Genomic DNA, 15788 nt, shown 5'->3' on the forward strand with positions numbered 1-15788 from the left:
GGACACACATGGGCACTTTCTCTCAAAATAAATTACCTTAAAAACACTTTTTTATAAAAAATAAATAAAAGTAACTTCAAATTGACATTAAGAATGGTAACTTCTCCACAATTAAATCTTTTTGAATTATTTTTTTAAAAAGATATATAGTTTCTTTAAGGTCTTAAAACACAGAATTTAGGGCTAGGGAAGACTTTAAGCTTTCAGAGATTTTAAATTTTGAAGGATTTAAGAGCAATAATCACGGTTTTTATTTTGATAATTTTTCTCTAAAAAGTACTCAAAAATAGTTTTTCCCAAAAACAGAAAAATACATACTTTGCTATCTAGTGAAGGCACAGTGCTGCAGCCACCACTACTGCTCTGCATTAAGTCTGTCTCCATTTGTCTTGAGGTCCTGGTCTCCTCTGCTTCATATTTCCTTAGGGAAATGTCCATTTCTCTAGGTTTTCCCAAATCTGCAACCATTTCCTCAGTAGCACTAATCTCTGAGCTGGGATTCCTCAAGGAAATTCCTCGTCCACTTTGTTTCATATCTGCCTCTGTTTCTTCAACAGCAGTTGTCTTTCCTAATACGTTCTCCATCAGGGAAAGCTCTCTTTCTCCAGTTTCTTCCAAATCAATCTCGCTCTCCTCTAAGGCACTGATCTCCACAGGTACCTTTGCCCTCAGGGAAGTTTCTTTTCCAATTTCTTTCCAATCTGTCTCCATTTCACCTAGAGTCTTGACCTGTAAGGCCTTTCCTTGTGTGTCTATTTCTCTTCTTTCAGTTTCTTCCACAGATGTCTCTCTCTCCTCAGTGACATCAATGACCTCTTGTATATTCTCCCTTACAGAAATCTCTCTTCCAGTTTCTTCCAAACCTGTTTCTACTTCATCTGTAGTGCTGACCTCCTCTGGGGCATCTTCCTGTAAGGATATTTCTCTTCTTCCAGTTTCTTCCAAATCTGTCATTCTTTCCTCAGTGACATCAGATATCTCTGATATAATGTCCCTTATGGAAACTTCTCTTCCAGTTTCTTCCAAATCTGTCACTCTTTCCTCAGTGACATCAGACATCTCTGATATACTGTCTCTTGGGGAAACCGCTCTTCCAGTTTCTTTCAAATCTGTCACTCTTTTCTCAGTGACATCAGATACCTCTGATATATTCTCCCTTGGAGAAACCTCTCTTCCAGTTTCTTCCAAGTCTGTGACTCTTTCCTCAGTGACATCAGACATCGCTGATATAGTGTCTCTTGGGGAAACCTCTCTTCCAGTTTCTTCCAAGTCTGTCACTCTTTCCTCAGTGACATCAGGCATCTCTGATACATTCTCCCTTGGGGAAACTGCTCTTTCAGTTTCTTTCAAATCTGTCACTCTTTCCTCAATGACATCAGGCATCTCTGATACATTCTCCCTTGGGGAAACTGCTCTTTCAGTTTCTTTCAAATCTGTCACTCTTTCCTCAATGATATCAGACACCTCTGATATATTCTCCCTTGAGGAAATCTCTCCTCTAGTTTCTTTCAAATCTGTGTCCATTTCCACAGTGTTGTCAATCGTTTCTGCTATCTGCTCTATGGGAGAGACACCTCTTCTCCTAGTTTTTTTAAAATGTGACTCCATTTCCTTAGTACTATTAGCCTCCAGTGATATCTTCTCCCTTGGTAAGGTTTCTTCCACTCTCTTAATTTCTCCCAAAGCTGCTGTCAATTGTCCCGAAGCAACTATCTCCTCTGATACCTCTTCCTTTGAGAAAACTTCTCGTCTTCTAGCTCCTCTTCCTATATTTGGCTTTGGTTTCTGTAACCGAGTTTTCAGAACTGGGACTTTATTATCCTCTTGAATACTTAAAAAAAAAAAAAAAAAAAGAGGACACACAATCAAATTTTAAACCATACTGCCACCTGAAGAGAGGATGGTTGAGAAACTACTACTGAAACACCACGAATTCTCAAATAAAAAAGCAAAATATGAAGGAAGCCTCAAGAATCTCTGGGTAAAACTTAAAAAATTAAAGGAGAGGGGGGAAAAACCCATGTTTTGAAATTGTAAACTTTTAAAATAAATATATCTACTCACATAGAGACATGTATAAAGAGAAATCTATCGATAAGGTCAATTAGATTAGCAGCCAACTGGCTCTGAACAGTCTCCTTCTAATTGTCATCTACATCATCCAGAAAAAGTCTCCAGTTCCCTACATTGGAGCTAGGCCAATTGGTGTCTGCTACTCCTACCTCTTTGCCCCTACTACCCTTTATACAGACATATGCCTTGCCATAAGAGTTAAGCAGCACATTTCCATGGCCAGATTTGACCAGCATCTCAAAAAGCCACATGCAAGTATCATGTGAACAAGAAAGTATTAGGAAAAGCCAAACTTTAAACATACAGATTGATAAAATGCTAGTAATAGTTGAAACCAGACAGTAAGTACACAGGAGTCCATTATTCTGTTCTTGCTACTTTTGTGTACACTGAATATTTCCAAAGGGAAAACAATTTCTAAAGTATACTAGCAATTCCATCAATTTTGCTGGGTATGTTCCAGAGGGGAAAGAAAAAATATAAGAGAGCAGTGGCTACAAGTACAGGTTTCTACACATGGGTTTTACATAAAATTTATGTGAATCTTAAACAAAGGCCATATGTGGATCTAATTCCAAAGAAACAAATATAAGAAAATAAGTTGCATTTCATATTTGGACATAGATATTTAATCTAATATGCATGTTAAGTGATACTGCCAATCATGTTAACTCAAGGTCTAATTTATGAGTAAGCAACACATAAATAAGTCACCAATAAATGAGAAACTGACATGAAAACTATGATATGAATTGCCCTGAAAAGTGAGGTTATATTTGTAAATATTAAGCAATTTGATACACAGATTACAAATCAGTCTCATTTGCTTTTGTTTTAAAAAACTGATTAAACATTTCTAAAACTTAACAAAAAAATTCAAACATTACATAACCAGTAAGAGGATACTTACCTTAGACACTCACTAACATTCATTTGAAAAAAATTATCTTCTTTCTCAGATTGTGACGTGATGTCTTCAAACTCAAAATTTTTACATGACTGATCTTCTACCTGTTCAGGACTCTTAATAACAAAACATTTTTAAGGGTTCACAATGAAACACCCATCTATAAAAAACTGCACTGAAAATTTTGCCTGATTTGAGACCAAGGAAAATGGTAAACATTTCAAAATTATAAAATGATATTCAAGGGACATTTTTTAACGTTTTCTCTTTAGAGACCTTAAAAAATTTCATAAGCTATATACCTTCTAGCTCATCTCAAAGCCCCCATTCTTTTCCTCCTAATTAGAAAGCAAGTTACTGCACTTCAGTCTCATCTGTTAGAATTACTCCCTGGGATCTGTGTTCTGATTACTATTATTACAGTATAGACCTTGAGGTTTATAACAAAACAAATTCAGACCTCAGACTAGGATCTTAACTCTTACTCTTAACACAAAGACTAGTTATTGTATAAATAACTCAAAAATAATCTTTAGTTGTTGGAATTATATTTTAGTAGGAAGCTTTTACCATTTTACTCTGTTTAAGTCAGAGTTAAAAGTCACATACCTAGTCATATTTTCAAAAAGGAAGTGTAATTCAAATATGTGAGTGATGAGGTGCAAGTTAAACATGCTCCATTATGTAAATGCACAAAATATGGATTGCAGAGAGTTCAATGGCATTACAAGTAACAAGGCTACTAGCTCTGAGATTTTGGCTTTAAATTTGTAAACAATGTACAGAACTGTACAGTCTTACAGGTTAAGGGAAGGGGGGTAAAAGGGGACTTAAATACTTGTTTAACAAAAAAACTGCACAGAATCAGAGTACTTACATCTCTAGCAATACAGGATTCACTTTCATTCTTTTTTACATTGGCCCCAATTTTTTCCTGTGATGTAAGAATTTCTTTTCTTTCAGCAGCTTTACCTATATTTGGCTTTGGCCTTTGCAGTCGGCCCCTCATTAGTCGTGCTGGTCTTAAAGCCTTTGTTTGATCGTCGTCCTGAACACCAATTTTTTCACTCAAACTAGAACAACTACAAAAGAATAAAATTATGGTCATCCTGAAGTCACATATTTGTTTGCAGTATTCCCCTCTCCCATGTATGAATAAGTAAACTGTTTGGAACATAAAATTACAAGTATCCTTTAGAACAGACATAATATTGGAAGCCTGACTATAAAAAACATACCCTCACAAAACTGGAAAAATCTGTCCCTAACAGACATGTAATACCATTCCCCACTAAGAATACTAATTCGCAGGGGCACCTGGGTGGCTCAGTCGGTTTGTGTTTGACTCTTAATTTCAGCTCAGGTCTTGGATCTCAGAGTTTGTAGGATCGAGCCCCACATCAGCTCTGCACTAACAGTGCAAAGCCTCCTTGGGATTCTCTCCCTCTCTCTGGCCCTTGTCAGTTTGCACACACACATATGTGCACTTTCTCTCAAAAATTAAATAGATAAAAATAAAAATACTAGTTTGTATGTAATGTACACTTCCAGGGCACTGGACATAGATTATGGAATAAATGTACAGTCCACACTATAATACTTCAGATGCATATTAGAGCAGGGCCTACTCTGAATCTGCATTCCAAGTTAAATATTCCCTTTTGAAACCTCCTGCTGTAAATAAAATTATCCAGAAACATGTATCTTTTAACCATTAATTCATCTAACAAGACTTTGTTAAAATCTTGTTAATAAGTTGAGGAAGAAATGTAAGTCGTAACTCAATGGATCCTTATCATAATTTATTTCTCCAGTAGCATAAGGAACATGATGAAAATGTTTCAACACACCTATAGTTAAAAAAAGACTTAAGTATTCTGAATGAAAACAAAATTCAGACATCATCCAGTACAGATGTTATTACAGTCATTCCTACAAGCTACTACTTTTATTCTACTTTCTAAATACTTACTTAGACACAGTCTCAGTTTCTGGGTTCACTTTCTCTGTATATTCCATTCCAGCAATGTCAGATGTATTCACTTTATCCTTTTCCATTTGATTCTATGAATTCAATTTTTTTACATTTTATTGACAACATAAAAAAAGTCCAAACATTGTAATAAATGGAAATTAAAACAGTGAAATATCATTTTTTGTTCTTCTAACTATAAGAGTTTTAAAAATGATAGATACAGCTATATTATAAAACATATTTCCATATATTACTGGCAGAAACAAAAATTGGTACATCCTTTCTGGAAAGCCCTTCCCCAATATGAAATCAAAAGCCTTAAAAATATTCATGGTCTTTGACTCAGTAATACCATTTCTAAGACTCTATAAAGAAAATATTTAGACAAACTCCAAGAATTTGCACAAGAGCATTATATAAAATGCTAAATAACGTGAACAGGCAAAAAATCCAATGATGAGTAAATGGTTAAATAAATTCAGGTGTACCCATTGACAGAAAATGACGAAGTCACTAAAGACTGTATCTTCAAAACATAATACTATGAAAAAACATTTATGAAATGTTAGGTACCAAAGGATAAAAAAACAATTAATACTAAAACACAGGGTGCCTGAGTGGCTCAGTATTTTAAGCATCCAACTCAATTTCACTTCAGGTCATGATCTCATAGTCCGTGGGACCGAACCTTGTGCTAGGCTCTGCACTGATAGCATGGAGCCTGCTTGGGATTCTCTTTCTCCCCCTCTCTCTGACCCTCCCCTGTCATACATGTGCATGCGCACGCATGCTCTTGGAGGGAAGGAAAGAAGGAAGGAAGGAAAAAAAAGCTGGAAAGATGTATGCTAAAAGGTTAGTTCCATCCGGATAATGAAATCACAAGTAATTTGTTTTAATTTTTACATCAATCTGTTTTTCCCACTTTTCTCAAATTTTAAAAGATAATAACATAACTGTATTATAAAAAGTATAATAAAGAAGATTTCACATGACAGGGAAAAAAGCTGACATTTTAAAATGTATTTTAGCAAAAATAAAAAATTTATGACAATATAACGCTGGCAGGGATATAGGGGAAAAGTAACATGCATTTAATGCTTGGAGCAATGTAAACAGACTTTTTTTTTTTTTTTTTACTGTCATCTGACAAAAGCCAAGAAACATTTAAAATACTTTGACCCACGAATCCCACCTCCTCTAGAAAACTATCCTCTATTTCCTTAAAAGAGTCCTATTTATGGGTCACCTGGGTGGCTCAGTCGGTTGGCGTCTGACTCTTAATTTCAGCTCAGGTCATGATCTCAGTTTCTTGAGTTCAAGCACTGCAACGGGCTCTGCGCTGACAGTGCATAGCCTGTTTGATAAGGATTCTCCCTCGCTCTCTGCCCCTCCCCCACTCACAAGGTCTCCATCTCTCTCAAAATACATAAATCAAACTTTAAAAAAAAAACTTAAAAAAATAAACTACAGAAATGTTTATATATATAAAAGAGACAAAGTATGTGAAAGACAGGAATATGTCTGTGGAGAAAGGGTTGTGGATATAATTTTATATAGAACTGTTTAAAAAATATTTTGAATAAAAATCTTATGTAAACAAAAAACAGATTTGTCACTACTGAGGATGTTTGAAAATGATATGCCCTAGCTTCTAAAGAAAATGCATTAATAGGAGACTAGGAAGACACATTGAATATTAATGTGTAAGTCTTTGTAACTTCGTTCTAGTATCAGTCACATTACTGTGTCATTATAAACCAAAACAAATTTTTTCCCAGTCTGGGAGAATTTTCACAATTTTAATTTCCACGAAGTCTCTTATTCCATACCTTTTCCCCTGAAGTTTCGGCATGTAAACTCTTGCTCTCTCCATCTGTTTTACCTTGTGAAAGAACAGATTTCTTCCCAACTGCCCTTGACAAATTGGGTTTAGGTCTCTGCAGTTGTCTTCTTGCCATCAGTTTAACACTTCCTGATTGATCAGTTTCCCTAAAAAATGTAGTTTTTATGTTTAAAAAAAATGAACATTATTTAAATTATACCAACGTGCAGGCCCAGTCAAATAAAATTCTGAAAAATTCTTTAAAAATCCACTCAGAGCCAAAAAAGAAGACCTTTAAACTAACTTACAATAAGAGTAGCAAAGAAGACTGAAAAAGAAGAGCAATGAGGAGGTAACTAACATATTCTACCAGATGTTAAAAACAAACTCTATAGCATCAATAATTAAAACACTGGTACTGACATGTAAATAAACAGATAAATGAAACACAAAAGAAAATTGAGAAGTGACTCCAAAACACTTGATAGAATATAATAAAGGTAGCTTTTCAAAATAGTGAAGATGAAATACAGAATAACATATTGTCAGAAATAATATCAAAGTGGGGCACCTGGGTGTCTCGGTCAGATAAGCCTCTCACTTGGGTTCCAATCATGATCTCACAATTTTTGAGTTCAACCCCACATCGGGTGAGCCTTGCTTCTCTCTCCCTCTCTCTCTGCCCCTCATGGGATTCTCTCACTCCCTCTCTCTCTGACCCTCACTCACTTGAGCCTAGTCTCTCTCAAAAAAAAACAAAAAGAAGAAGAAGAAATAATATCAAAGTAATGGTGATGGCAAAACTAACACTGGGGACTAAAATAAAATTAGCTCCACTCCTTGCACTGTACTCATATTCCAAATGGATCAGAATTAAATAAAGTCATACAGAAAACACGGATGAATTCTTTATAACCGTGAGGTGGGGTAAGCCTTTATAAAATTTAACTAAAAATTCAGGAGCTACAAAAGAAAAAAAAATTTGAGAAATTTGACAACATAAAAATCAAAAAATTTCTACATAGCCAAAACATGGCTAAGTCAAAAGTCAAACTACCAACCGAGAAAGCATGTTTTACAAATCATACAATAAGACTAATCTCCCTAAAATATAACGAACTCCCACAAAACAGTATCATCAATAACTTATTAAAAACGGACAGGGACACCTGAGTGGCTCAGTAGGCTGAGTGTCTGACTTCAGCCCAGGTCACGATCTCACGGTTCATGAGTTCCAGCCCCACATAGGGCTCGTTGGTCAGCGCAGAGCCCTCTTTGGATCCTCCGTGATACTCCCACTGCCCCTCCTCCACTTGTGCTCCCCCCAAAATAAATATTTAAAAAATAAAAAATTAAAATTAAAAAATGGACAAACTATATAAAGTTTTAAAAAAGAAAAAATAAAAATAGGTTTTAAGAAAACTACAAATTAAAGGTGAGGGGAGGTAGAGTGTGCATGCATGTGCAAGCAAGCACAAATTAACATTAAGAATCAGAGAATCTAAGGGGAATTATAAATACACGTTCATTGTTTACTTCTTTTGACTTTTCCTTAGGTTAGGAAACTTTAAAATAAAAAACTCAATAAAAACAATGAAATCAAATTACATACCCCTGCCAAAAAAAGGAAGAGTGGGGGGGAGATACTATACTAAGATATTTTATAATATCAAAATTACCATCAAAAACCCAAGTTTAACACCATTTTCTGAAAAAGGAGACATTTCTTACAATGTTGGTAGGAATATAAACTAGTCTAACTCCTACAGAGAATATTTTGGAAGTATCTCTCAAAATCCTAAGTGTGTACATGTATATACACAGACACATACACATTAGAATAAGCGAATCCATTTTGAGCAATTCACCCTACGAAAACATACAACTGACCTTTCAACACAAGTTTAAGCTGTACAAGTCCACATATACACAGATTTTACTCAATAAATATAGTACAGTACAATAAATGTATTTTCTCATCCTTATGATTTGAAAAAAAAAATTTTTTTTTGGTGTTTATTTTTGAGTGAGGGAGAGACAGAGCCCAAGCAGGGGAGGGGCAGAGAGAGGGGGAGACACAGAATCTGAGCTGTCAGTGTGGAGCCCGACTCAGGGTCCAAACTCGTCAACAGCGAGATCTTGACCTGAGCTGAAGTCAGATGCCCAACCAACTGACTCACCCAGGCACCACGTTAAAGTTTATTTATTTTATTGAGAGAGTAGGAGCACAAGCAGAAGAGGGGCAGAGAGAAGGAGAGAGAGAGAATCCCAAGCAGGCTCCACACTGTGAGCATGGAATCCAACAGGGGGCTCAAACTCACGAATGGTGAGATCATGACCTGAGCTGAAATCAAGGGGTGCTCCTCGTCCTTATGATTTTCTTAAAGCATTTTGTTTCTCTAGCTTACCTTAAATTGTAAGAATACAGTATACGATACATATAATGCACAAAATATGTGTGGTCAACCGTTTATGTTATCATGCTTCCAGGCAACGGTAGACTATCAGTAGTTAAGTTTTGGGGAGTCAAAGTTATACATGGATTTTCAACTGCTCAGGGGTCAGTGCCCCTAACCATTGTGGTGTTATTTGAAAAAACAACCCATATAGCCATCAGCTGGGCTCTAATATAAACTATAATTCATCTATACACCAAAACACTACACAGCCATTCAAAACTAATGAAGAGGGGACCTGGGTGGCTCAGTGAGTTAAGCATCTGATTCTTGATTTTGACTCAGGTCATGATCTCATGGTTTGTGGGATGGAGTCCCACATCAGGTTCTGCGCTGAGCATGGAGCCTGCTTAGGATTCTCTCTCTCCTCTCTCTCTGCTCCTCCCCTGCAAGCACTCTCCTTCTCTCTCTCAAAATAAATAAAAAACAGACATAGAAAGAATAGTTTGCCTATTTCAAAGACTAAATTTTTATTTAAAAAAAGTTTAATTCTCAGTGTGACTGTGCTTTACCGAAAATAAGAATTCATAAACTAAATAGCTTTTAAGCCTATGTGAAGGGTTAGAAGAACACAAAAAGGAAGTCTGAGTTTTTAAGATACCTCTCTTCAAAAGGAGATTCTTTTGGTGCTTTTATTCCATTTTTAGTGAAGATATTAGTCACTATTTTCATACAAGGAAATATAATATCCTTAGAGGCATCAATATCAAAAATCTACTGCTTTGAAAATGACTCAAACCAAGTAAAAGTAGTATATCACAGCAAATGTTTAGCCTTTTCAAATTATTTTAGAATTTCATCATAAGTCACCACTTTGCATAAAGCTCCTCATAACTATACATCAGATATGAAAGACAATCTTTCTGGGGTGCCTGGCTGGCTTAGTAGGTTAAGCACACGACTCCTGATTCCATTCGGATACTGATCTCACAGTCATGAGACTGAGGTCATTGACAGGCTCTGTGCTCTCTCTCTCTCTCTGTCCAAAGTAAATAAACCTTAAAACAAAACAAAACAAAGAGGGGTGCCTGGGTTGCTCAGTCATTTAAGTGTCCAACTCTTGATTTCAGCTGGGGTCATGATCTCAGAGTTCATGAAATCAAGCCCTGCATCAGGTTCTGTGCTAACAGAGCAGAGCCTGGCTGGGATTCTCTCTCTGCCCCTCACACGTTCATGCTCTCTTTCTCTAATTAAAGAAATAAACCAAAGAGTAGGGTTCCAAGTTAAGTTTAATTGGCTCAGTCATTTAAGTGTCCAACTTCTGCTCAGGTCATGATCTCAGTTTGTGAGTTTGAGCCCCACCTTGGGCTCACTGCTGTAAGCACAAAGCCAGGTTAGAATCCTCTATCTCCTTCTCTCTGCCCCTTCCTCACTCACTCTCTCTCTCTCAGAAATAAAAAACATCCAAAATAAAAAATAAATTAAAAAAAAAAGAGAATCTTTCTGTAATGAAACATAAAGTGATAAGCCTTGATGTCACACTTAGACCATGGTACAATTATATATTAAATGGTCTACAGTCCCTTTCTAATCCTTAAAGAAAACAACATTATAATTTCTTAAATAAGAACGCATGAAATTTTGAAACTAAATTTTAAAATCTTACCACGTAAAATACTTACAATGATTTATTTTTTAGGTCAACATTGCTTTCTTCTGTACAACTACTTTCAGCATTATTAACCTCACTTGGTGTGCTAATTTCAACTTCTGATAAAGGCAAATCTGAAGGGCTTGATTCTGAAGTCTCAGCTGCTAATGGCGTGGCATCTTGTTGACCACTAAGCAAAATGAAAACACATCAGGGGAAAAGAAATTTTTAGTAATACATGTCTTATAATAGCTACTTAAAAGATTTTTTTTAATACATAAATCCACTTTAGAAAATGATACTTCATAGTTTGGAACTATCAATATAAATATTTCGGCTTTTCTATGATCCTTCTTGTACCATGTTGTTAAAAACTCTACCTTCAGAGAAAGTAGTAACCGCAAATTAACAGGCCTGGGAAACCACTTGAGAAGTCACAAAATTAAAAAGTTTTAATTACATACATGGGGTTGACAAATCAAATCTGTATGTAAAATCATAGTAAAATTGAGGAATTTTCTCTCGTTAAAATTTTATACACTTAGGCTCTGCTTTGCATGGTATCCTGCTAACCAAAAGTTCTGTAATCCGAGGACATAGCTCCAATACGCATAAATTGCAGTTAACACTGCATTATGCAAAGAGAGGACTACCGTATTATGAAATATTTCAAGTAACAACATAAATGATAGCCATGTACTAACCAGTTTCAACACATAAAGCATTTAGCCAGATATTTTTTCCCTCATTTTTTTCTACTGGGTGTTTGTCTTTTCCCGACTGATCAGCAAAACCTCTTTATATATTCCTTTCTGGTTAGACATACATAAAACCTCCCCGACAGCAGCTTGCCTTTCACTTTCTTTATGAAACCTTTGTCAAAAAAAGTTAAGTTTACTGCAGTCAAATTTATCAATTTTACCTTTTAAAGTTTTGCTTTTTATATCTTAAGAAATCCTTGATATCACAAAGATATTTTCCGACACCTTCTTCTAAAAGTTTTAAAGATTTGTTTTATGTACCCTTTAATCTATCAGAAAGTTAGCAAAGGTGAAATAAGGATATTATCTTTTTTACACCCAAGCACCATCTAATGAATATAATATAGTTCATTCACTCTTCACCCACTAATTTCTTTTTTCCACCCACTTATTTCTAATGTTACCTCTTCCATGTACCAGATTACTAAATCTTTTTTCCCAAGCTCTACTACATTCAGTTCTGCTGAGTACATTTGTCCCTGTGCCAGTAACACACTGTTTTAATTATTCTAGCTTTATTATTTTTTTGACATAATTTATTGTCAAGTTGGCTAACATACAGTGTATACAATGTGCTCTTGGTTTTGGGGATAGATTCCATTGATTCATCAATTACATACAACACCCAGTGCTCATCCCAACAAGTGCCCTCCTCAATGCCCATCACCCATTTGCCTCTCTCCCTCACCTCTCCCCCATCCACCCTCAGTTTGTTCTGTGTATTTAAGAGTCTCTAATGGTTTGCCTCCCTCCCCCTCTGTTTGTAACTATTTTTTTCCCCTTCCCTTCCCCCATGGTCTTCTGTGAAGTTTCTCAAGTTCCACACGTGAGGGAAAACATGGAATCTGTCTTTTCTCTGACTGACTAATTTCACTTAGCATAATACCCTCCAGTTCCAGCCATAATATTGCAAATGGCAGGATTTCATTCTTTTTCGTTGCCAAGTAGTATTCCATTGTATATATAAACCACATCTTCTTTATCCATTCATTAGGTGATAGACATTTGGCCTCTTTGCATAATTTGGCTATCGTTGAGAGCGCTCTGATAAACATTAGGGTACAGGTGTCCCTATGGATCAGCACTCCTATATCCTTTGGATAAATTCGTAGTAGTACTATTGCTGGGTTGTAGGGTAGTTCTATTTTTAATTTTTTGAGGAACCTCCACACTGTTTTCCAGAAAGGCTGCATCAGTTTGCATTCTCACCAACAGTGCAAGAGGGTTCCCGTTTCTCCACACCCTCGCCAACATCTAGTGTTTCCTGAGTTGTTAATTTTAGCCACTCTGACTGGTGTGAGGTGGTATCTCAATGTGGTTTTGATTTGTATTTCCCTAATGATGAGTGATGTCGACAATCTTTTCATCAATCAGGAAAAAGTATCCAAATGTAAAAAGACACTCTCTTTAGCAAATGGTGGTGGGAGAACTGGACAGCAACATGCAGAAGAATGAAACTAGACCACTTTCTTAAACCATACAAAAAAATAAACTCAAAATGGATAAAAGAGCTAAAATGTGAGACAGGAAACCATCAAAACCCTACAGGAGAAAATGGGCAACAACATCTTTGACCTCAGATGCAGCCATTTCTTGCTCAACATGTCTCCAAAGGCAAGGGAAATAAAGCAAAAATGAACTATTGGGACCTCATCAAGATAAAAAGTTTCTGCACTGCAAAGGAAACAATCAACAAAACTAAAAGGCAACCAACAGAATGGGAGAAGATATGTACAAATGACCTATCAGATAAAGGGTTAGTATCCAAAATGTGTAAAGAACTTACCAAGCTTATCCGAAAAACAACCCAGTGAAGAAATGTATGGAAGACATGAATAGATACTTTTCCAAAGAAGACATCCAGGTGGCCAACAGACACATGAAAAGATGCTCAACATCACTCATCATCAGGATAATTATTCTAGCTTTAAAGTATTAATATATTTCCTCTCCAGAACTGTTGTTTTTCAAATTGTCTTTACCACTCATGACCGTTCAATCTTGTGTATATAATAATTTTAGAATCAGCTCACTGTTTTACAAAACCAGTTAGGATCTTAACAGTCATTACAGGGTTGTTTGTCCTCTAAAAGGCATCAGTATTTTTTGTGTGTAGTTTATGAAATTAAGTTGTGTCTCAGAAACCATAATTTAGATGTCTGTCACCTAGAAAATTAAGGACCCAAGAGCCATGACTCAGCTTCAAACAAAGTATTAACCTTCCGAATCGTATGAACAAACTACCACAGACAGACAAGTGAAACAACATGAAACTAAATACCTTGAGCACAACAAAGGAAATCATCAACTAAGTCAAAAGACAACCTGTGGAATGGGAGAAAATATTTGCAAACCATTTATCTGTTAGTTTAATACCCAAAATATAAAAGGAATGCCTAGGAGTGCCTGGGTGGCTCAGTCAGTTGAGCATTTGACTCTTGATTTCCACTTGGGTCATGATCTCACCATCATGAGATATAGCCCCACATCAGGCTCCACACTGACAGCGTGGAGACTGCTGGGATTCTCTCTCTCTCTCTCTCTCTCTCTCTCTCTCTCTGCTCCTCTCCAGCTTATGCGCGCACAAGAACACACACTCGCTCTCTCAAAATAAACAACATTAAAAAAAAACATTAAATCCCTATAATTCAAAGAAAATAACCTAGTTAAAAAATATGAAAAAGAACTGAATAGAATTTTTTCAAAGCCATACAAAAGGCCAACAGGTATATGTAAATATCTTCAACATCACTAATCATGGAAATGCAAATCAAACCCACAATGAGGTATCACCTCAAATGTCTGAATAACCATTATCAAACACAAATAAAGAAAACACAAAATAACAAGTGTTGGTAAGGAAAACCAGTTTACAGAAAACTGGTATGTTTGTGTACTGCTGGCGGGAATGTAAAATAGCACAGCCACTATGAACAACAGTGTTAAGGCTCCTCAAAAAAATTAAACATACAGGGCCACTTGGCTAGCTCAGTCAGTAGAGCATGTGATTCTTGATCTCCTGGTTGTGAGTTTGAGCCCCACACTGGGGGTAAACACTATTTTAAAGAAAATAAAATCTTAAAAAAATTTTTTAAATAGAACTATCCTATGATTCAGCAATCCCTCTTCTGGGTATACATCTAGAAAAAATTAAAACAGAAGTTCAAAGAGATATCTGCATTCCCAAATTTATCATAGCACTATTTAAAATAGCAAAGAGGGGGGCGCCTGGGTGGCGCAGTCGGTTAAGCGTCCGACTTCAGCCAGGTCACGATCTCGCGGTCCGTGAGTTCGAGCCCCGCGTCAGGCTCTGGGTTGATGGCTCGGAGCCTGGAGCCTGTTTCCGATTCTGTGTCTCCCTCTCTCTCTGCCCCTCCCCCGTTCATGCTCTGTCTCTCTCTGTCCCAAAAATAAATAAAAAACGTTGAAAAAATTAATAAAATAGCAAAGAGGGGCGCGCCTGGGTGGTTCAGTTGGTTGAACGTCTGACTTCGGCTCAGGTCAGGATCTCGCAGTTTGTGAGTTCGAGCCCCACATCGAGCTCTGTGCTGACAGCTCAGAGTCTGGAGCCTGTTTCGGATTCTGTGTCTCCCTCTCTCTGCCCCCTCCCCATTCATGCTCTGTCTCTGTCTCTCAAAAAGAATAAACATTAAAAAAAAAATTTTTTAATAAAAAATCATATCAAATCAAATAGCACAGAGGGGCTCCTGGGTGGCTCAGTGGGTTAAGTGTCCAACTCCTGATTTCCACTCAGGTCATGATCTCATGGTCATGAGACTGAGCCTTGTGTTAGGCTACACACTGAGGGTGGAGCCTGCTTAAGATTCTCTCCTCCCTCTGGCCCTCCCCTGTACATGTGCATGCTTTCTCTCTCTCAAAAAAACATAAACAAAAGCAATATAACTTATTAAGAAAATAATAAAATAGCCAAGAGATGGAGACAATCTAAATGGTCTTGGAGAGAGAAGTGAAACAGGAAAATGTGATATATACGTACAATGGAATATTATTTGGCCACAAAGAAAGAAGGAAATAGTGTCACATGCTGCAACACAGGTGAAACTTCGAAACATTATGCAAGGTGAAATATGCCCGTCGCAGAAAGACAAATACTGTATGATTCCACTTATATGATGTATCTAAACAAACCAAACTCACAGAAACAGAAAGTAGAAGGATGGCAGCCAGGGACTGGGGTTAAAA

The 15788-nt window shown here is 36.6% G+C and overlaps 1 protein-coding gene across 5 annotated transcripts in view; it reads right to left on the reverse strand.

Moving 5' to 3' along the window:
• The window catches only part of BDP1 (B double prime 1, subunit of RNA polymerase III transcription initiation factor IIIB), a 98361-nt gene that overhangs the window by 52507 nt on the left and 30066 nt on the right, over positions 1-15788 (reverse strand). For all 5 annotated transcript variants that reach the window (XM_019463070.2, XM_019463068.2, XM_019463066.2 and 2 more), the window contains 6 exons: positions 10856-11014; positions 6785-6944; positions 4953-5044; positions 3858-4062; positions 2984-3096; positions 319-1831 (listed from right to left, as the gene is read on the reverse strand). In XM_019463070.2, coding sequence (XP_019318615.2) covers positions 319-1831; positions 2984-3096; positions 3858-4062; positions 4953-5044; positions 6785-6944; positions 10856-11014 — 2242 coding nt within the window. The remainder of the gene's footprint in view (positions 1-318; positions 1832-2983; positions 3097-3857; positions 4063-4952; positions 5045-6784; positions 6945-10855; positions 11015-15788) is intronic.

Source organism: Panthera pardus, unplaced genomic scaffold, assembly GCF_024362965.1.
Source record: "Panthera pardus isolate Hobbes unplaced genomic scaffold, ASM2436296v1 HiC_scaffold_2, whole genome shotgun sequence".
NCBI lineage: Eukaryota > Metazoa > Chordata > Mammalia > Carnivora > Felidae > Panthera > Panthera pardus.